At 41.9% G+C, this 23987-nt stretch overlaps 1 protein-coding gene across 3 annotated transcripts in view; it reads left to right on the forward strand.

Moving 5' to 3' along the window:
* The window catches only part of MPV17 (mitochondrial inner membrane protein MPV17), an 87346-nt gene extending 69192 nt beyond the window's left edge, over window positions 1–18154 (forward strand). For all 3 annotated transcript variants that reach the window (XM_078767130.1, XM_078767131.1, XM_078767129.1), the window contains exons 6-8: window positions 4710–4742; window positions 12615–12667; window positions 17639–18154. In XM_078767130.1, coding sequence (XP_078623256.1) covers window positions 4710–4742; window positions 12615–12667; window positions 17639–17708 — 156 coding nt within the window. In that variant the 3' untranslated portion in view covers window positions 17709–18154. The remainder of the gene's footprint in view (window positions 1–4709; window positions 4743–12614; window positions 12668–17638) is intronic.
* The last annotated feature ends 5833 nt before the right edge of the window (window positions 18155–23987 follow it).

The following is a 23987-nucleotide window of genomic DNA, read 5'->3' on the forward strand; positions in this document are numbered from 1 at the left end:
GATTCAGTGTACCATGGACGGGAGGAAGGGTAAGACAACTGAAGGCGAGATGGGATAAATCTGTGCATGAGAGAGATCAGTTTGCTTTGGAAGAATTCCCAGGAAGAATTGTGATCTCCATGGTTTTTTAACTTGTGATCTTACTTAAACTTTAACTTGTGATCTCCATGGTTTTTTTTGTATCTTCCCATCTCACTTCGTTAGGTGCAATATCTACACTTGATGGATCAATGGACAAAACAAATTGTTAATTTTAATTAATTATTCAATTTAATTATTTAATTAATTTTAATTGATTAATTAATTAATTAATTGTAATTAAACAATTATTTAATCATTAAATTTAATTAAATTATTAATTTATCAATGGACAAAGCCACCATGTTGGGCACCGTATAAATCCACCACAAAGTCTTGTCCCAGTGTGAGATGGATGACATGCGTGACTGCGCAATAAATAAATGAATGTATGTATGTATGTATTATGTATGTATGTATGTATGTATGTATGTTCCATTATCAGGAACTTCAATGCAAGAGGAGGCCATTTGGTCCATCAAAGCTTGCACTATTATTGCCAACCTATGGTTGTTTGTCTGTGCTCTATTCTTGTAAGGACACCTTACAAGCCTATGGGTGGACACCAACCTTTGGTTGTCCCCCCCCACCCCCTTCCCACGCCTCCTCCCCCCAAGCCCTCTCCCTCCCACAGATCTCCCGATGTCTCTGCTCTCAAATGTTGTACTTGTGTGCTCCCGCTCCCTTTATCTCATGTTTTATGTGCCAGTTTGTTTTTTTGTGATTAATGTTAGCTCTTACACGAGCCTCGATCCTGTATACAAAAAAGAAAAAGAAAAAATGCTGAGTGTCAAACAGGAAGCAGCACATCCTAACTAGAACGGGGAACCCCATGGAATGTAAGTCTTTGGGTGTGACTCGTCTGGGATTTGAACCACTGCCACACCAGACTTGAAGCAGACACTTTTCTGTGTCTGGGGTCATTGCACCACTGAGTCTGGTAAATATGCAACGAGTGGAGGACAGATTTACTGAAGCTACGGTAATAAAGGCGTGCAGGTGTGTTGTGCCTCTTCGGCTCTGCGCATTGTCTCTGTACCCCCACTTACAGTACATCTCCCAACGAGCTTGTCTGGGAGAACATGATGTATGTCACACACTCGCATAGTGCGTCCTTGGATATCGTGAATTGGAGCACACTGTTTATGGCCTCGATGGATCTACATCCAACGGTTTTTTTTTTGTTGTTGTTGTTTTTGGAAGAAACATCACACAAATCCAACAACAATTCAGACGTACTTTCTGTTTTACTTTTATGTCTATCTTGAAATTAAATGTTTTCACCACGTATTATCCTCCTGTTGTCTTCGTGTGCAGCATTACGTTTGGACGGTTGAGGATCCACAATTGAATGTCGAGCCTTTGCGATGTGATTTGGGAACTCTTAGTCATTCCCTTTTGTTTTCTGAATCCGACTGACAATAAGGTTTTGTTTCTGAGTGTTAACAAAACGTGCGAAAAACAATGTGTTCTTATAATTAAACCTTCTGAAAATGTTCTCCCAATGTTTGTATTTGTTTCAGTGTTGACCTGGTTGGAACTTTCAAACAAATGTGGATGCGTTGAATTTCCTTTTATCCTATTTGTGAGGCTCGACATTTGATGATCGTAAGGATTTCAGTTAAGTTTGTGCTCGATCAACAAAAGGGTTTAAAAAAAAAAAACTTTTTGGATGCGGACACATTATTTGACTGAATCAAGGTTATTTATTGCAAACCTTTTCATGCTTTTCTCACCTATACCATAGCAAGGTGCATTATGGTGCAATGTCGTTGCATGTAGCTTTCTCATTTCAAGGTTTCTGTTTATGTTAATCCAATATTTTACTTTGGGAAATAAAAGTTGGCTAATTGTACTTCTTTCTCAGTCTCCTATAACCATGCCCCCTTTGCTTCCCTCCATCGTCATTTGAGTTGCGGGCACAGCATGCCATTTTTAATGAATGGATGAATGATCGTTTTAAGGCCATTTTCCCCGCTAGAGCGGGGGTTAGCCTTGCGGGCCCCATGACAATCATGGTTCCCTGTTTGAGGCAATGTTGTTTTTTATGGCCGGATGCCCTTCCTGACGCCAGCCCTTGGTCACGCTCTTACGATGCGCAGGGATACGGTGTACCTATTCTAAGCCTGGGTACACACCGTGATAATTCATCCCAGCAAGCTGGTACTCAATTTGCCGACCTCGGAAGGATGACAGGCTGAGTCAACCCCCCTGTCGTTAATTCAGCGATCGACCGGGATTCGAACCCAGGATCCTAGGATCCCAAGCCCACACCCTGACCGCGAAGCCAACACCAGGCTGAAATAATCAAGAAATATCATCAGATTTAAAGACAAATGTACTGTGATACATTTATAGTGCATATCTTGTATATATTGCAAACCGTGGTGCCTGTCCGTACGTTCGTCTGTCTCCCGTTTGTGGTGGCCCCTTCCCATGCTGCATTTGAAAAGCTGCTGATTGTTTATTTTTGCATTTTCATTTCACTTTTGTTGATACAATATAGTCAGTCATTTTGTTGTCCCTTCTAGTAATCTTTGAAATCCAAATGAACATCTGGATTAAAGTAGATTCAATACAGATCTTCATGGAGTAACACAATGTAATTTTAAATAGCTATATTTGCGCTCTTTTTAGACAAATTGAACCTCCACCGCCTGATGTTGCACCACCATTTTGCTGTGGACGATAATAAGTAGCTCAGAGTGAAACCAAGAGTGCAAGCAACACAATGAACTTTTTTAAAGACCATGAAATAATTTAAATTGACAGATTAACTAAGACTTTTCCTGTCACTGGGGATGATTACTTTAGCTTGTTATTGATATAATAACATGTCTCTTACTCAGAAAATGCGCAACACCAAAAGATGTCGAAAGGGTCTGCGTGTAATTCTGGCCTTATTAGCTCCACCACCAAAGGTGGATGGAGGTTATGTTTTCACCCCTGTCTGTCTGTTTGTTTGTTACGTGCCGGAAAAAATTCCGGCAAGTATGTTGATCTGTTCGTTCGTTTTTTTTCCGGCAAGTATGTTGATCTGTTCGTCTGTCTGTCTGTCTGTCTGTCTGTTTGTCTGTCTGTTTGCAGCACTACGTCTACACCATTGCACGTAGAATCGCCAAACTTTGCACACGTATTTGTCTTGCCCTCTAATATACTGTGCCCAAATGATGACGTCATCAGTCACGTGGTTCGGCCGCCATCTTGGAAAAACCGAAAAAATTTGCACCTCCATATCTCTGAAAGCGCTGAATAGAAAAAATTGAGACGTGGCTCATTGTAAAGAACTCTCCATGGGGAATAAAATATGTTAATGATGTCATAGGTCACGTGGTTCGGCCGCCATCTTGGAAAAACCGAAAAACCTAGCACCTCCATATCTCCGAAAGTGCTGAATAGAAAAAATTGAGACATGGCTCATTGTAAAGAACTCTCCATGGGGAATAAAATATGTTAATGATGACGTCATCGGTCACGTGGTTCGGCCGCCATCTTGGAAAAACCGAAAAACTTTGCGCCTCTATCTCCGAAAGTCCTGAATAGAAAAAATTGAGACATGGCTCATTGTAAAGAACTCTCCATGGGGAATAAAATATGTTAATGATGACGTCATCGGTCACGTGGTTCGGCCGCCATATTTGTCCCAAATGGCCGATGAAAAAGTACATTCCGGCAAGTCCTCGGTCTCTGACCGATTTTTCATTTGCTTGTCTGTCTGTCTGTGAACAAGATATCTCAAAAAGTTGTGGACGGATCTGGACGAAACCTGGCAGATATTTTGTGTGTGGGACAAGGACTAATTGATTCGATTGCGGATAATTTATTCGGTGAGAGCCGATTGGTTGCTCCGTCCAGTTATAGGTGAGCGACGTGATTGGTTCTGTATATACTGTGTATATATACATAGATAAGATTGGGGTTGTTGGGCTTCCACATCATCGAGCAAAAAGGTGCATCTCACCGAAAAGTAACTCGATATACCCTGCTAGTCGAGCAATAAACAAGCGAGAGCAGATCCAGTCTCAGGTGACATTTCATCCGCTGCCCATCAGGCTTCCTCAGGCCTGAAACCCGTTGGGACGCAATCGGTTCTCATCACTTTTTTTGGTTGGATGCACCTTTTTTGGTTGGATAGTTTTGCCATCTTGAAAAAAAAATCCTACTTTCTCACAACAGATTAGGAACTTTAATACAGTCATCAATTTTGTACCCCGCGAGTCAGCTGTTAAGTGGTCTCCAAAAGATCTCCCCAATTTACAATCCCCTTTTAATATATCGCTTTGTTGAGACGTCAGATGGGCTTGAATCTCTTGAGTGCTTGTAATGGCCGTGCATTGTGCAGTTGTTTTTGCTTACGTCTGCTTGTACCGATATACGGATTTAAATCTTTGGCACGGAGCGCAAAGGTGAAAATGCAGGTGAAGCTCTTACCTGGTACCTGGATAGTGCTTTTTGCCCTGGATTAACCCGACTTTAGTCACAAAATGCCACCGTTTATCTTCTTTACTTGTGTTTGATATACAGTATTGCAATTTGTAAGTTGTGTATGTATTGCTCACAAAGTGTAAGTTTTTTGTTAAATTGGCTTCATAGGATTTAAGGAGATAAAATGTTTCTTTACATCTTTGCAGGACTACAAAGATGTGCTGATCACCAATTATTACGTGAGTACGAGAAAATTGTTGTGGCAATACTCTTTGTTAAATTGATAAGTGAATGAAATTTCAAAACCTCAAGTACTAGATCTTTATGACGTCGTATTTTCACCCTGTGATGAAGTGGCAACACGTCCAGGATTTCCTTCTTTGCCACATAAACCTACATGACTCTGTTCAAGGATTCACCTGCACGACCACCACCACCACCACCACCCTAATTAGTCTAGTAGGAAGACTAGGTCCCCCTGCACCCCCCGGAGATATACTTCTAATCAGTGTTTCTAGATTGGAAAAAATGTGTAGAAAATGACTAGCTATGGCCCCAAGCTGAAAAAATGTCCCACATACCATTTTTATGCAAATTACTGCTGCCATTATAAAAAAAACGATTTTTGACATATCTCAGCCAATATTGCAGATAATTGAAAAATGAAGGTGTCTAGACCCATGTTTTGAAGGGCATAGATCATGATAGAACTATTCATAACATGATTACATGTGTCTATGGTATACTAGTATGCTAATTAGTGCTTTATTTACAAAATAATCACAGTTTTACGAAATAATAGACTCATATTAAGGTCCGTCTACACAGACGTTAACACAAAGTTTTATTTTTCTAAATATTACAACTGTCAAAATAGTCCTAGCACTCAATGTGACCACTCTTCTCTTGCTTGTTTTAGATAAACATCATTAGCATTAGTGATTCTACACTGAGTCAGTCATCATCATTTTCATCGAAATCGTCAGAGTCAAACTCTTCTTCTCCTTCCTCTTCCTCCTCCTCTTCGTGCTCTCCTGTGTTCAGAAGATCCACCAGTGAGGTTGGTAGGATGGGACCACTGGACCACATTGGTTTCAACAGTCCTTCATCAGTCCTTATCCATCCTTGCTCCTCATAAGGTTTTGGCTTTTCGATGATAGGTTGATCGGCTCTTTTGTACAATGCTACGCGGTGGTTCACACGCTGGATGTGCGGCTTCAGGGCAGACTGGCATGGAGGAAGGCGAGCCAGATCAACCTTGGACTTGGATGTGAGGGTCTTGTCCTCTCCCACCATTTTTCGTAGCAGCTTGGCACGGACAATGTCCACTGATGACTCGCGACTCTGGCCGTACATCACACAGGTGAATTTTTCTAACTGCCTCTCCACCTCAGGGTTGGCATCCCAGTTGTCACCCAGTTCACCGAATGCCCTGTGAAACCTGGGATTCTTCTCCAGCTTTTTCAAGGGCCCGACTTTTCCCTTCCCTTTGAAGGCACTGGTGCAGTCTTCTCCGCTGAACACATAGTACCCCAGGAGAGTGGCACAGTAGTCCTCTCCCAGGGATTCTGCCAGCTCAGAGACGTTGACAAGTTGGCGATGCTTCCCTGACCCTGTATCCAGGTACACCGTCAGCTTGATGTTGTGGGCATGGTGGAGCAGGATCAGGAGGATGTCTGTGTCCGGTGTTCTGACTACAGCGTTCTTGTATCCGATGGTAGCAGCATGATGGAGGTACAGAACCACCCTGGTATCAGTCTCTTCCTGGTTGCTGTAGATCGTGGGGAGTTCACGTACCTCGACCTGAAACACAAAAAGGCACCGCATTTCAATCACGGAACAGGTGCCTTACAGTCACACAGAGGAGAATGTGCTTTGGTAACTTCCATTTTCCATCTGACACTGCACGGCACAGATCTTGTCCAATGGAGAAGACCAGACGCTTCACCTTTTCTGTCTCGATGCCCTCCTTGCCAGTCATTAGCACGCTGAGAAAGCGGACAAGGTCTGGAGGTAGGATGTCTTCAGGATTGAGCTCCATGTCTTCAGCTGTTGGTGGCCATGGTTGGTCTTTACACTCTCTGAAAGCCTGTAGAATACCCTGGCGAAGTTGGAGGGCAACATTTTGGTTCTTGTTTGTGCTTCCGAGTGTGAATGCTCGTGCGAGAGCATTGGAAACTGTTATGTTTGAGCTGTGCACAAGCCAGAAAGAAATGACATCACATTTGTCATGATCAACCTTCGTGAAGTGGATATGCTCCTTGATTGGGTCATTCTGTAGGCGTTTCAGTAGTTTCTCTGACCGATAATTTGAGTTCTCATATCCATTCAGTTTCAGTTCCTCGACATAGAGCAAGCGCAAGGAAGAAAGCTGTAGAACTTTATTCTGCTGGATGACCTGGGTTTGAATGTGTTCCAGTACTGAGTTGAATGCCTTTTCATGGGCGGCTGACATGCAAGCCTGCTCCTTTGGTGCTTCGGCTCTGTGAATCGCACGCTCATAGTTGTAGAATGCTGTGCGGAAAGCTTTAAAACATGACGGATGGTGTTTGGCCTCACATGCAAAGAGGTCTTTGTTTTTCACCTTTCGATGGAGTCGATAGAGACCCATTTTCTCAGCCCGTGTTTCGATTTGCTCCCATGCATTTTCTTTGTTTTTAAAGGATGGGAAGGTTGTAGGCCTCTCAGTATTGCGATGAGCATCTTTGGTCTCAACTTTCTCACAAAATATACACTCTGGCGGGAAGATGGGTTCAGCAGAACCTCCTGGTTTACGAGGAGAGTGATGCCATGATGAGGTTGATGGCCCTGGTTCTGTATCATCTCCCAGACGATGAAAGTGGCGGACAAAGTGCTTATAACACTTGCTGTGATATCCTACTCTTTCTAGGTCATCAGGAAGAGTTGCCGGGATCTGATCACATACTGATTGCATACGACATGGGGAGTCATGCGGTTGGTTGAGACGTCTATCCCGGATCTTTTGAAGCAGTTGCAGTTTTTCTGAAGCAGATCCTTTAATTTTACGGAGGGGCGTGAAATCCCCATGATCAGACATGGATGGTACATGAAGGATGCATGTAGGAGGAGAGCTTTGGGCTGCAGGTTCTACACTCCGTTTTCTTTTGGGCATGCTTGCTGTCGATGTCTACCATCACTGTTAAATGACAAATAAGAAATCACGAATGATGTTAAAAGTGCCTGTGAAAGGAGGCTCTGAGTTTTCAGTGAGGTAACAGAGGTTCTGAGTCATGTTCTACACTAGGGTACTTTTTAGCTGACTAAACCATGTTTAGTGGCATCAAAAGTGCTAATAGCTAAAACATCTAAATTCTTCCACACTAACGTTAGCTATCTAGGCCAATGAAACATTGTGCTAAGTTACTGTAGCTAGCTCAGCTGTCGTGCCTCTTTCTGGTTCAATTCATATACAGAAGTCAACAGATATGTCTCATGTTTGGCATTAACAAAAGTTTAAGTTACACCGACATTAGGAACATACTGTACATAGATGAGGCTAGCTTTAACGTTAGCTAACATGGTGCTAGCTGGCTCAGCTGTTATTCTGCCTGTTTATGATTTCATGCAGAAACTGAAGTCAAGAGTGTGAGTAACATTATAGTTAGCATCTTACCTGGCTAGATTGGAGGATGAATACCAAGAACAACACACAGATGGAATGGAAGACTGAACTTTCAACTGAGGTATTCAATAACATCAACGTTACCAATTGATACGAGCGCGCGACATTACCAATTGATACGAGCGCGCGAGCGCGCATGTTACATGGATGGAAATGTAAAATGGCAGCTATAGCAGCACTAATTTGGATCTCTAGTCTGTCATTTCTGCACTGTGATTGGATAACATAAAAAAATATGTTTGGGAGTTAACAGCAGGAGTTGGTAGATTTTACGTGGGCTGGGTGAGAAACCTTTAAATAAGCAAGTGAAAATCTCTCGCAATACAAAGTCAATGGTGGGAAGAAAAGTTGAGTGGTACCAATGTTACTGCCAATGTCCCGCCCCTATGCAAGACTCAGGAGCATCTTGTTGACATTTAACCTTGAAAATACCTGGGTTTAGACCCCTTATGTACCATGTTAAGTTATCTGCAGTATTAACGTATCCTTATCATTTGTAAAACTGATTATTTTGTAATTACAGCATTAATATGCATACTAGTATACCATAGACACATGTAATCATGTTATGAATAGTTCTATCATGATCTATGCCCTTCAAAACATGGGTCTAGACACCTTCATTTTTCAATTATCTGCAATATTGGCTGAGATATGTCAAAAATCGTTTTTTTGATAATGGCAGCAGTAATTTGCATAAAAATGGTATGTGGGACATTTTGTCAGCTTGGGGCCATAGCTAGTCATTTTCTACACATTTTTTCCAATCTAGAAACACTGATTAGAAGTATATCTCCGGGGGGTGCAGGGGGACCTAGTCTTCCTACTAGACTAAATTGATCATCAATTTCATGGGATGTTAATCATGGCGCCATTATGTTAACGTGACTGGTTTTTGTTCATTCGTTATGTTTTAGCAGCGAAGAAGAACCCCGTAGAATCTTAAAAATCGTTGAAATCTCTCGCGATGAAGCCGAGTCCATGGGCCTATCACTTCACCATCGCCGAATGGTTGGTTGTCTCTCCGTCTTCTTCCGCCTCATTTCTGGTCTTGCACCCTCTGCCCTCTCTGTGTTTTGTCCCCCTCAGGTGTCTGCAGGACGCACGCGCTCCACCAGCAACCCCCTCCTAGTGAAACTGCCTCAAGAGTCGAGAACCACTCGAGTCGAGAACCGAGAACCGAGAACTCCTCGAGAGTCGAGAACCACTCCTCACCTCCACTCATTTATTCCTCTTTTTCCCCACCCATAGAATCACCTTCCATTCTCTCTTCAATCTCATTCTTCCCTCTAGGTCTTCAAGACATCTTTTCACCACCATCTCAGATCATCCCCCATCCAAAACCATGATCTTTTCTACACCCATTAAACCACCACCATCCCTCTTAATAATTTTGCTTGTGTATCCATCTTGTCCACCCCTTGCATTCTCCTCTACCACTCATCGTTACCTACATCCCTTGTTTGTCCATCTCCATCTACCTTCCCCCTCTGCCCTGCTATTGGTGTTTCCCCTTTCTCCTGGTGTTCCCTTTGTTATGGTGTATCCTGACCTGTTCTGTGTCCCAGCTCTTCCACGGGCCTAGACCTTGTGTTAAAAAACAAAAACCCAGGAGTATAAACAGTAGTGGAGACACCATGCATCTCTACCTGTCTGACTCCTGTTGTGACTTCCTACCATTGCAGATCACACCATTTGTATCCACTATTTACAAATAATTATTTATCATTCTAATGAATGGTATTACATACTTTTCTAATACATTCCACATCACATACCTGTTCACATTGTCAAATGCTTTCTCAAAGTCGACAAAAGTCGTAACAACACCTGAAGTCCATTCACTACATTGTTGTATTATTAGGCCGTCCCTCGAGCAGCGGGATATGGGTTTTTACAATCACCTGTGTGTCTGTCTGTCTGTCTGTCCGGGCATTAACGTTTTTACCATTTGGGTTTTGTCATCAAATTGTCAACAAAACTTTGTTATGAGAACATGGAGAAGACAAAATTATAATTGGGTTTAAAGTTCAGCGTTACATAAAATTATCAATTTGATCCGATTGACGTGAAATTTAAAGAATTTGCATATTGGGTTTTACTGAAATGGTTCACCAATGAAAAGCTAAAAGTCGATTGTTTTTTCTAGATCAAAAGGTCAAAGGTCAAGGTTGCATAAAATGGTCAATTCTCATCCGATTGACCTGAAATTTTAAGAATTTGCATATTGTCTCACTGAAGTCTATTGCTTTTGAGGTCAAAAGGTCAAGGTTGCATAAAATGGTCAATTCTCATCCGATTGACCTGAAATTTTAAGAATTTGCATATTGTCTCACTGAAGTCTATTGCTTTTGAGGTCAAAAGGTCAAGGTTGCATAAAATGGTCAATTCTCATCCGATTGACCTGAAATTTTAAGAATTTGCATATTGTCTCACTGAAGTCTATTGCTTTTGAGGTCAAAAGGTCAAGGTTGCATAAAATGGTCAATTCTCATCCAATTGACCTGAAATTTTAAGAATTTGCATATTGTCTCACTGAAGTCTATTGCTTTTGAGGTCAAAAGGTCAAGGTTGCATAAAATGGTCAATTCTCATCTGATTGACCTGAAATTTTAAGAATTTGCATATTGTCTCACTGAAGTCTATTGCTTTTGAGGTCAAAAGGTCAAGGCTGCATAAAATAGTCAATTCTCAGCCGATTGACCTGAAATTTTAAGAATTTGCATATTCTCACTGAAGTCTATTGCTTTTGAGGTCAAAAGGTAACGGTTGCTTAAAATCGCCAGTTTTTTTTATTATTTTGTTTTCGCTGTTTTAGACATGCTTAGTTTACAGAAGAAGAAGAAGCTTTCCAAATACAAAGGAGATACAGTCGGAACTTTCATTTTCAGATGCTTCCTAGTTGTTCTTATAGTGAAAATGTGATCTCTAAACCCCCATTCCTTCTAAATCCATCCCAATGTTTCTTCGATGCTCGATCCACAGCCTTCTTGTATTCAGCATGATCATACAGAGCACCACATTCACCAAGGTCTCCTTTATTTGGCAGTTTAACAATCAGTTCAACCTTCACACTTCTAGTATTTCACCTTGTCGCCATATTTCACTAATTAATTTGTGTAAAAACTGTTGTTGATGTCTCACCGGCGCACTTGTACACTTCAACATTTACATCATCCGTCCCTGGCGCCTTTCTATTCTTTAATGTGTTTATGGCTTCCCTCACTTCACCTTCTTTGATAGTACCAGTACGTATGTGTAAATCAGTTCATCTGTTTTTTTGTATACTTGGTCGAGGCTCATATAAGAGTTTAAATTTGAGCAGTTCCTGCATTCCTGCAATATCAGTTGGTTCTCCCACCATGCATCTGTTGAATACCTCCTTGAAGTGTTCAGCTCACCTTCCCATGGGTTCGCTCTCTGATGTCAGGTTATGTCCTTGTTTTCTGTCCCGTCCTTCGATCTGACGCGAACTGCCTTGTTATTTTATACACCGTTCCCATATCCCTTTTCTCGGATGCTGTTTGTATCTCTTCCATCAATTCCTCAAAGTAGTTCCACTCATCCTTCCTTTGCAGATCTCCTCACTAAATTGTGTTTTTCTGTAAACTCTTTCTGTAATTCCTCTTTCCCAACGTGCGTTTTGCAAATCTCTAGTTTTTGTTTTAATTTATTTTGTCCTTCAATATTCGTCCAATTTTGAGTTGCGATCCATATTTTTTATTCTTACACTTTTTTTTCGCAAGAACTTTTCCATGAGTTTCAACATCCGCTTCATTTATTATGCTGCACACTCCTGTGGCTTAGCTTAGCTTAGCCTGGCGGTGGCTTAGCGGTTAGGGTGCCGGCTTGAGATCCTAGGATCCTGGGTTCGAATCCCGGTCGATCGCTGAATTAACGCCAGGGGGGTTGACTCAGCCTGTCATCCTTCCGAGGTCGGCAAATTGAGTACCAGCTTGCTGGGATGAATGATCCCGGTGTGTACCCCGATTTAGAATAGGTACACGGTATCCGTGCGCATCGTAAGAGCGCGACCAAGGGTTGGCGTCAGGAAGGGCATCCGGCCATAAAAACATTGCCTCAAACAGGGAACCATGATTGTCATGGGGCCCGCAAGGCTAACCCCCGCTCTAGCGGGGAAAATGGCCTTAAAACGATCATTCATTCATTCATTCATTCATTCACACCATCAATATTACATCACAATGGATCCCATCGCTTCCTTCTAGCAACAGCAAATAAGCATGTAAATAAACAAAGAACAGAGGCCAGCAAGTTTGAGTTTTTGGAATTTCATGCAAGTTTCACTTTAAAGTGTATTATCTCCCTCATATGCATCATACCTGATGGATCCAAATGCGATGAAGATGATCCGTTATTTCTGTTTGAATCCGTCTGCCTCTTGTCTGATGCGTCTTGCAAATCTTGACGAATACAGCTTTACAATAAATAATGTTTTTGTTCGCAGATCTGGCCTGCCGTTCAGATTGCCAATTTCTACTTTGTGCCTTTAAACCACAGGTAAGACTCTTGGGTGAAAAATGGTCAGTTTTATCATGTGAATGCACTTGCTATTTTTTAAATTATTATTATTCATTATTATTATTGAGGGAGGTACCTCACAGAAGCACAGAAAACTGAGGTCGAAGAGGAGGAGGTTTGAAAAGCACTTGTCAAAATGAAAAGAGGGAAACCCTGTGGACCATCTGAAGTTGTGATCAAATTTGTGAAGGTACAAGGAACCGAAGAAGTTAAGTGGATGCGAGAATTGGTCACAAAAGTGTGGAGTAATTGGAAGAAGATACCGGATGGTTGGAGGAAAAGCACAACAAAACCCATTTTCAAACTGAAATGGACATCTTGGATTTTGGAAGGTACAGAAGGGTCAGATTGAGGGAGAATGCTATGAAGGTATTGGAGAGGATTGTGGACCGAAGGCTAAGGGAAATTGTAAAGATAGGTGAGATGCAGTGTGGATTCATCCAGGAAGGGGAACAGTGGATGGGATTTTCATCACGAGACGGATTCAGGATAAGATGCTGGAAGGAAATAAGAAGCTGTATTGGGTGTTCATGGATTTAGAGAAGGCATATGATAGGATTATGTTTTTCAGCTACCTCAGGGATTGACGTCCCTGCCCTATGTGAGTCCTGGGCTCAACTGGCTCTGGCTGACAGTACCTGGCATGGGCTCCTTGTCCAGGGTAACGGATCCCCACTGCCTTTTGGGGAAGCCTCTTTAGGCTAAGGCTATGAGGACACTCAGATATCAAACCGCACCTGTAGGTCGGATATCAAACCACCCCGAGTATACCGATCAGTTATGCAGAATTTGGTGGAGATTAACCCAGCCGTTTTAAATTCTACAATTATCAGACATAAAGAGAATTGCTGTACTCTATATAGTACTAGCAGGAGTACCCAGCGAATATATGCTGGTGATTGTGCCGTTCATCACGTTTCTGAGTTAAGTGTGATGCTGATCAGGAAGAAGAAGAAGCCTTACTACCAACTTCGTACACTTTCGGAATTGTTTGATTTATTTGTGTTCAAATGTCTGGTGATTGTTTTGTATTTATTTATGCGAATGTGTACTTGTGTATAACTGTCATTAATAAAAAAAGGCTTAGGCACTATCGAGCGATATATATATATATATATATATATTTTTTTTTTTTTAAATCCAAATAAAACGACTTTTTTTTTTCCATGATTTTTGTTTTTGCCTAAAACACTCCCAGGCTATTGCACCTGATTGCACTGATGCACCTCGGAAAGTTTGACGAAGATCCGTTCAGCCATCTGAGAAAAATTGTGACACACAGACATACAGACCAACAGCTCTTATATAGTAGATGACATATAATATAACCCATGAAATGTAAGAAACAAGCTACTGGACATGGTCTACACTGTCTGACAGTTCAAGTTCGGTGGACGGAGGTTATGTTTTCATTCCTGTTTGTCTGTCTGTCTGTCTGTGAGCAGGATATCTCAAAAAGTTATTGATTGATTCAGACAATACTTGGTGGATGAGTTGGTTAGGTGACAAGGACAAGCCAATTAGATTTTGGTTCAAGTCCGGATGCATATCCAGCTTATCATTGGGTACAAACTGTTCAGCCTGGCGGAGGTATGTGAGTGCTGTTCTAGTTACCCTCGCAGGAGGAGAGGATATTTGGCTCCGTTTGTTTGTTTGTCTGTCTGTCTGGGGTTTTTTTCCGCACAGAACGTGAGTATGCTTTTCTCTGCAAATGTTTCTCCGGTTGACACAAAATGTTCACCATAGGAATAGGAGCGCTTCCTCCTGCAGGATGTTTATGCCTCCGCCCCCAAAGGTGGCCGGAGGCATTATGTTTTCTGGTTGTCCGTCCGTCCGTCCGGGCTAAACCTTGTTTTTGCTGTTATTTGAGCTGTTATGCGAGCCTTCTGATTTCCTAAACCTCAGCAATCACATGGCCGATTGAGACAAAACTTTCAGGGTAGGAGTGACACCCATGCAGAATGTTTTTTATGATAATTGTGACGTCATATGTCATGTGGTATGGCAGACATCTTGGATTAAATGCAAATAATGAAAAAATATTTATCGGAAATCGCTGAATGGAAAAAATTGAAACTTGGCACATTGTCAAGTACTCTCGATGAGGAACAAAAGCATGATAATGATGACATCATTGGTGAAGTAATATACCAGCCATAAATGTTTTAATCGAATGCCTTATCCTAAAAATCTGAAATTGCATGCACATGATCTCTGACCCATTTGTATTGAAATAATACATTTATGACATCATAGGTCACATGGTTTGGCAGCCATATTGGATTGAAGGAAGATATAAAATAATTATATCTCTGAAACCGCTTACCCTATCGATGCGAAATTTTACAAATGTCATCCAACACCATTGTTGCATATAGTTTGAAAATGATGACATCATAGGTCACGTGGTTTGGCAGCCATAAGTATCACGTCATAGGTCACAGTGGTATGGGTGCCATCTTGGAATCCCCCCAAAAAACTTAGCATCTCTTTATCTCCAAAACCGCTACATGGAAAAATAGAAATATGGCTCATTGTCAAGTACTCCCCATGGGGAACAACATATTCATGATGACATCATCAGTGCCTTCGTTGTGATGTCATAATTAGACAAGTACAATGCTTGAGTTGATCGGTTTGAAATTTCTTGAGCATGATCTACATAAAAATTGTATGGGAGAATTAAATTAACGACGTCATCGGTCACATGGTTAGGCAGCCATATTGGTTTGAACATAAATTGATGTCAATAAACCACAAAAACACACCAGCTAATAAACTACACAAAATATACCGCACAAACTCATCCTGGCGAGGGTCTGCAATCTCTGATTGCTCTTTCTTGTTTCATGTTGTATGCAAGAAAAAGTTTGCAGAGAAACAATTTTTGTGCGTGTTGATAAACAGAACAATGATAACCACCAATTTCATCCCTCCTGTTGTGCATGATTGCTTTTTACACAGTGATCTAAAGCTCATCAAGGAACCTGTACATGCATGTATCACATGCAGGACAAAGAAATGAGGAAACGTCAGTATATTTTCACATGAGTAACAAGAACACCAGTAGATGGGCTTTAAAGCATGGGATCACAGAATCAGGAGATACAGTGCATTGAGAAAGTATTCAGACCCCTTCACTTTTTTCACATTTTGTTATGTTGCAGGCTTATGCTGAAATCGTTTAAATTCATTTTTTCCCTCATCAATCTACACTCAATACCCCCATAATGACAAAGAGAAAACAGGATTTTAGAAAGTTTTGCATATTTATTAAAAAGAAAAAACTGAAATATCACATTGACATAAGTATTCAGACCCTTTGCTATGACACTTGAAATTTAGCTCAGGTGCCTCCCATTTCTCTTGATCATCGTGGAGATGTTTCTACACCTTGATTGGAGTCCACCTGTGGTAAATGCAATTGATTGGACATGATTTGGAAAGGCACACAACTGTCTAAATAAGGTCTCACAGCTGACAATGCATATCAGAGCAAAAACCAAGCGATGAGGTCGAAGGAACTGCCTGCGGAGCTCAGAGACAGGATTGTGTCGAGGCACAGATCTGGGGAAGCCTACAAAAAAAATCTCTGCTGCATTGAAGGTTCCCAAGAGCACAATGGCCTCCATAATTCTTAAATGGAAGAAGTTTGGAACAACCAGGACTCTTCCTAGAGCTGACCACCCAGCCAAACTGAGCAATCGGGGGAGAAGGGCCTTGGCAAGAGAGGTGACCAAGAACCCGATGGGCACTCTGGCTGAGCTCCAGAGATCCTGTGTGGAGATGGGAGAAACTTCCAGAAGGACAACCATCACTGCAACACCTCACCGATCTGGGCTTTATGGCAGAGTGGCCAGACGGAAGCCTCTCCTCAGTGAAAAACACATGAAAGCCCGCTTGGAGTTTTCAAAAAAGCACCTAAAGGACTCTCAGACTGTGAGAAACAAGATTCTGTGGTCTGATGAAGCCAAGATTGAACTGTTTGGCTTCCGTCTGGCCACTCTGCCGTAAAGCCCAGATTGGTGGAGTGTTGCAGTGATGGTTGTCTTTCTGGAAGTTTCTTCCATCTCCACACAGTATCTCTGGAGCTCAGCTAGAGTGACCATCGGGTTCTTGTTCACCTCTCGTACCAAGGCCCTTCTCCCCCGATTGCTCAGTTTGGCTGGGCGGCCAGCTCTAGGAAGAGTCCTGGTTGTTCCAAACTTCTTCCATTTAAGAATTATGGAGGCCACTGTGCTCTTGGGAACCTTCAATGCAGCAGAGATTTTTTTGTAGGCTTCCCCAGATCTGTGCCTCGACACAATCCTGTCTCTGAGCTCTGCAGGCAGTTCCTTCGACCTCATGGCTTGGTTTTTGCTCTGATATGCATCGTCAGCAGTTAGACCTTATATAGACAGGTGTGTGCCTTTCCAAATCATGTCCAATCGATTGAATTTACCCACAGGTGGTCTCCAATCAAGGTGTAGAAACATCTCAAAGATGGTCAAGAGAAATGGGAGGCACCTGAGCTAAATTTCAAGTGTCATAGCAAAGGGTATGAATACTTATGTAAATGTGATATTTCAGTTTTTTCTTTTTAATAAATTTGCAAAACTTTCTAAAATCCTGTTTTCTCTTTGTCATTATGGGGTATTGAGTGTAGATTGATGCGGGAAAAAATGAATTTAAACGATTTCAGCATAAGGATGCAACATAACAAAATGTGAAAAAAGTGAAGGGGTCTGAATACTTTCTGAATGCACTGTAAGTGCTCAGATGGGAATGCCATAATGGTCAACCTGTGTGCTGACATTGTAGGAATGATAATGAGCCTTCTGATTTCTGGTTCTGCCGAAGCAGTTTCTTGGCAGGGGTTATTCTGGGTGGTTTGCCATTGCTTGCCCAGGTTATGCTGGAGGCAGCGGTATGAGTTAAAAATTAAAAAAAAATTCCTTCTCCTTCCAACAGGCTGATTGTGGTGCAATTTGTGGCCATCTTCTGGAACTCCTACCTTTCTTGGAAGACAAACCAGCAGTGAGGTGTGTGCGATAACTCTACGAGTTAATGTGGTGTGTTTAAAAAAAAAAAAAAATCAAAAGCGGTGGTGGATGGGGGGGGGGGGGGGGGGGGGGGAACGGGGAACAGCCTCATACTTTTTAAAAGTTAACTCTTTTGAACTGACCAAGTCTATGGGATTTGAATGCCAGTCCTGGAATCAACTTGCTTTATGGAACCTTCATATTCATTAATTTGTCACTAACCCTTTGGGTTATGCAGATCAGCGTTATTACTGAAATTGCAATTATGTGAGACTGGCAGAGCATTTTAATTTTATCCAAATGTAATTTTCATGTGATGAAGCAATATTGCTTTTATGACTTTATAGGGTCTGTTAATTAACAATAATTTGATGTATGCTGCTGCTGTGGCCTTTCAAATGTTACATTTTTCCTTTGATCTATCGAATAAAGACTATCAAAAAGATTGTTGTACTGTTTTATAGTACCACAGGCTGCATATGAACCACCACCACAACCACCACAATAGTAGTACTCTCAAAGCCATATAGTAGGTTCCTTTTAGTGGGACACACCAAGTTGGAGTGGGTAACCTGAAAAATTGTAACGCGTAACACGTGATGAGACCTGGATGCTCCTTTGCTCCGACGAAGGGCTGACGCCCGAAACACAGCTTCTCCTTGCTTCCACGGCAGTTGGCATACATCAATCAACACCATCTTGATTTTTGATCCATCGTTCTACTTGTCTGCCGACGCAGATCGCAACCGGTCTTCATCAGAAAGACTCGTTGTTCATTCTATTTGAAAAATCATCAAAATCTTTCAGAGTCCAGAATTTCAGGTTGGTCGATGTTCTCTTCAACAAGGAACTTAATGATGCACCTGTCCCACAGCACAAGTGATTATGTTTGCCATTTTACCCCAAAATGCTTATGCTATCATTGAGCTGTTATTTGAAAAAAAAAAAAAATGTTTTGAACTATTTAAATGGTATCGAAGTTTTATTTTAATCATGTCATACATTATGAAGTCCCCGTATAACCTCGAAATGGCATCGAATCATACTTTCCAGATTGATGAAGTTGGCAGATGGTTGTAAGATTTGCCATATAGGATGTATATAGGACGTATATAGGATGAACCGAGCTGGGATGGTGTTGTCAAAGCCGCAATATCTGTTAACTTGTGACAAAATGTCTTTATTTCGGGAATCTGTGGTCAGCGTGAGTTTCGGTTGTACGCTTGCGGTGCTTCGTGGTGTGCGGTGAAGTTTGTGGTGGGGGTGTGGGTGTGGGTGAGGGTTGGGTTGCTGTGCGCCTGACATCATGCAGGAGGCGTAACCTGAAGGAGTCCCAGGCACGATATAAAACGCCATCCCCACGTGTACAAGGCTGCCGTGTAGGCGCGACTTTCACTGCCGACAGGTGAGATGGAACCTTTTGTTTATATTTAAAATTTAAAAAATGTACATTTATTTCTATATTTTTACATGTCTAGCGACAACTGTTTTTTTTGGTTGAACTTGCTTTAAACCAGCACGTTGACCGTTATGCAATTCCATGCGATTTGATTGCATAGTTCATATCGGTTGGTGATGCGTAATCGATTCGATTGGAGCACAAAGTTTCTCTCTGCTTCCCTTGTTTGGGGAAACTAACAAAAGCAGCAACAAAATAGCACTTTAGTGCAAAAAAATTGCAGCAACACTCCTGTTTAAAGGAATGTCTGTTATATATGGTGCTATTGTAGGATAGAAAATTACGTAATAGGGCGCTGTTAGTTGTTCAGGCAAAGTGGCGTAATGGTTCGAACATCTGCTCTGAGTCTGGGAAGTCATACCAAAGACTTTTCCAAATGGTACGTGCTGCTTCATTGCTGGATGCTCAGCATCTATAAAGGAGAGAGCATGAACAAACCACCATTGGTTGGTGAGCTTTGATGAGCTTAATGGCCTCCTGCTGTGTCAGAGTTCCTTGCTGATGGAACTCGTGTAATTATATCGTGATGCGGCGAGGAAGGTGAAAGTGCAAGCAAGTTTCCATACGGCAGGAGGTGGCTTTTTCTAATGGAATCTGCAGAATTGTAGCGTATGTTGGCGCAACGACGGGGCGACGTTGCCCCGACGTTGGCCCAACGTTGTGTTAGCTGGGAGTGTACTCACCAATATTGGAGCTATATAAACCAAGTTTTGATTTCCGACGCAACTCGAAACTGTCGGGTTGGTGTTTTGCAGGCAGGGTGTCGTCTCTCCGATGGACACTGAGCCAGTTGTCTCATTCGCTCGCATTAGTTGGTAGACTTTAAAGAAGCAATGGCGTCTTGAGCGAAAAGTGGGTATGTTATCCCCAGTAGCTCAAACAAATTACAAATTCCTACACAAATCAGCTCAGGTTGAACATCAAACCTCAAAACCGTTTTGTGAAGGCCTGGGTCAAACCCCCTTCCTCATCCCCATCAGCCGACCCCCAATAGTGTATTAATTGGGACCGGTAGTATAGTAGTAGTGAGGACTTAAACTGATCTTGCTTTCTGATCATAAAAAGGTGGAGGTCATTTCTAAAACAAAATACATTTTCGATGGATATACTTTCAGTGTCTATGATATTTTGAAGCTCCCACTTATGTCGTTCTTCCTGCCACAGTCACCATGCTTCCTGCGAGGTTTCTGGTGGTCATCACTCTGGGTTGTCTCTCTCTTCTGATTCGACCTCCAAGCACTGCCGGCCGCGCCCAAAGCCTGTTGGTGCTCCACCCGGCATCGCCATCGTCCGTCGATCGCTCGTGGGCCAACAACATGTTTTTGCATCCATCGTCCTCGTCCCAAATCGCTCTGTACTCCCTCCAAGACGCGTTGTTGCGCTTTTACCGGCGCTTTAAACCGACGCTGAACCACCGGTCTTCACCCGACGCACGGGAAGGAACGACCCCGTCTCTACAAAAGCTGGGACCGTTTTCGTGGGAACGCAGCAGGCGTGCTGGAAAAGTGCCGCTTTCTCTGGACCTGACCTTTCATCTGCTCCGCGAAGCCCTGGAGATGGCCCGGGCCGACCAGATAGAAGAGCAGGCGGGCAAGAACCGCAGGATCTTGGACTTGGTGGGAAAGTGAGATGAAACTGAGGGCGGACGCCCTTCTCGGTACTCGTCTGACCAGACACACTATTTCCCTGTGATGTGACCATAACCGCCCCATTCTCCAATGCAAAGCAAACATACTTGTAGTTATTTTACGACAAGTTATTTGCGTTGTATAGTTCACGTATAACATTGTGACATATTGGTCAGGTTCACGATGTTTTTTCGTTCAAAATTTTGGAGATGAGCAAAACTATACATTTTTGGAATATTCAGAGCATGAGGAATCCAAAAATTAATGTTTACATTTGCGTAGACACCTTTGCGAAAATGACACTCAGGACAGTGATGAAGATCTGTAAAAGCATATTCCTGAACGGTATAGACCTCGTAGATCCTGTGTATAGGACTTATAGTTCAATCTGATACTAACAAGGCTGCTTTCTTGCTTTATAAACCCAAACCGATAACTTCAAAGGACTTGCAATATCATGTATTATGTAATGCAGTTATATCACAAATATAAAGACAATGGTTTTCAATTACCTTTGTTTGTTGCTTTTCTATAATCCTGAGCACTATTTTGAGGCCTTTATTGGATTCCTCGACCCAGAAAACATAGGATTAGCATATTTAATCAAGTTTCTAGGTTGACGAGAAGCCGAGATAGCGCAAAATATGTATTTTATGGCGGCCATTTTGAAAATACAAAATGGCGGCCGTGCAGGTGTCTGTGCAAATGCCAACATTGATTTTCGGATTCTCAATGCTCTGGTGATTCCAAAAATGTACAGGTTTGCTAATCCCAAAATTTTGAACGAAATTATATTTGTTAACATAGTGAACCTGACTATACCGTACTGTTAAGTGTTAAGTTATTGTAGCAGCTGTCTATGTAAAGAACATGTGCCTAGCTGGTATTTATACAAAACCTGCAGTTGGTTGTATTAAAACAAACCAATTTCCAATAAAGGTATCAAACTACACCATAAAGACCTCCAATTCAACTTATTGGATGATGACTTTTGGGTGTATGTATGTGTTATACATTTAAAAGGAGCTATAAAAAGTCAAAGGGATATGACGGTGTCCATCGTAGATTCGGATATGGTGAAAGGAATGAGGCAGCAGAAGCTATGTCAGTAAATGGCGAAAACCACAGAGGTGTGTCCTCAATGCGTACTCCAAGAAAAGAAAAGAAAAACCGGTGACTTTTTTGCAATTGGAGTTGCAAAGAGCCAGATTGATTAATCTATTAGTGTGAAGTAGTTCTAAAAGAAGAGTGAGCTATGTGAAAGTAATAGCAGGGGGGAAATGTTTGACTCGCCATTGATTAGCAGTTGGAGATTTTTAATTTGCAAAAGGAAAAGCAAAAGCTTCAAGGGAATTCCACGCATATAAGTTTAGAAGCTTAGAAATGTGAAAACAAGAGACAAATTTCTGGAGGATCTGAAAAACGAGATGAAGTTTTACTTGTGAATATGTAGGTGGGATGTGGACTCAAATGAAAAATGCTTGGATAAAAGCAGCAAGCAATCAATATTTATGGAATACTAGCAGAAGTACCCGGCGTTGCCGGGCAGGGGAGCGGGGATGGAGAGTGAGGGGAGGGGAGGGGGGAGCGGGGAGGGAGAGTGAGGGGAGGGAAGGGGGGAAGGGGAGGAGGAGGAAAGGGGTAGAGCAGGGGGGGGAAGTGAGGGGAGGGGGGTTCATATATATGCTGATGGGTGAATGTGGCGTTCATCACGTTTCTGAGTTAACTGTGATGCCAAACAGGAAGAAGAAGAAGCCGTACTACCAACTTCGTACACTTCTGGAATTGTTTGATTTATTTGTATTCAAATGTCTGGTGATTGTTTTGTATTTATTCATGCGAATGTGCACTTGTATATAACTGTCATTAATTTTGAAAGGCTTCGGCACTATCGAGCGATTATTAAAAAAAATTTTTTTTTTTTTAACTCCAAAAAACCGATCTTTTTTTTATTCATTTTTTTTTTTTGCCTAAAACACTCCCAGGCACTCACTGATGAACCTCTGAAAGTTTGACGAAGATCCGTTCAGCCATCTCCGAGAAAAATGACGACACAGACATCTCTCTTACATAGTAGATATGAATAATGGAGCACAAGCGTATATGGCTATATATATATATATATATATATATATATATATATATATATATATATATATGGAATATATATATATATATATGTGTGTATATATATGTACGTAGTGTGTATATGTGTATATACATATACACATATACACACTACGTGACCAAAAGTATGTGGACACCCGAACATCACACATCTCATTCCAAAATCATGGGCATTAATATGGAGTTGATCCCCCGCCCCGCCCCCCCCCCTTTGCTGCTATAACAGCCTCCACTCTTCTGGGAAGGCTTTCCACTAGATGTTGGAACATTGCTGTGGGGATTTGCTTCCATTCAGCCACATAGCGGGGGAGGAACATGTCGGAATGGTGCACTTTGTGACACCTTTTTGAAATTTGGCACGATGTTTGGGCCGGGCACGCGATTTTCAAAAACCACTGGCTACAAGTTGGCACCCCCTCTGGTGGCCGGTAGCTGCAAACTTCAAAATGGCCGCCAATAGGTACGAAATGGACAATATCTCAGCGTCTTCTGATCATATATATAAGTGTAATACCACTTTTTCCATGTTTTCGAGTACAGATAATCCATTTTTAAAGAGTATTTTAGGATTTTAGGTCAATTAAAATGTTACAGAGGTCAAGCAGCAAACGAAGAAACATTAAATGGAACACAAAGCATCAATGGAACTGTCATCCTGAATCACACCGGCTTTTTCCTGGCTGAATACAGGGGACACCCCAATAACTGCACGGGGCTTGACATCTTCTTGGTCTTGGTGTTTTGAAAAAAAAAACCCTGAAAATGTGACAGGTACAATTGGAGTGTCTTCTTGAACATCCAAAGTTAGCGGTAGAGGATCAGTTCCAGTATTGTCCTTGCTCAAATGACCACTCAGTGTGATGGATGTACCATGCATATCAGTAGTCCTTCCAAGAGACATCAATATTGTCGATAGTCGCTGTTGAGAAAACGTCACGTTTGCTGTTTGTAGGTACAACAACACCCTCATCTTTGAACCTCTTTGACACTGCCTGTGCAAATTTTCTCCTAACATCCATAATGCGATCATAGGAAACTGTAAGACCCAGTTGATGGAACTCCTT

This window comes from Myxine glutinosa, chromosome 13 (assembly GCF_964187855.1).
Source record: "Myxine glutinosa chromosome 13, kmMyxGlut1.1, whole genome shotgun sequence".
NCBI lineage: Eukaryota > Metazoa > Chordata > Myxini > Myxiniformes > Myxinidae > Myxine > Myxine glutinosa.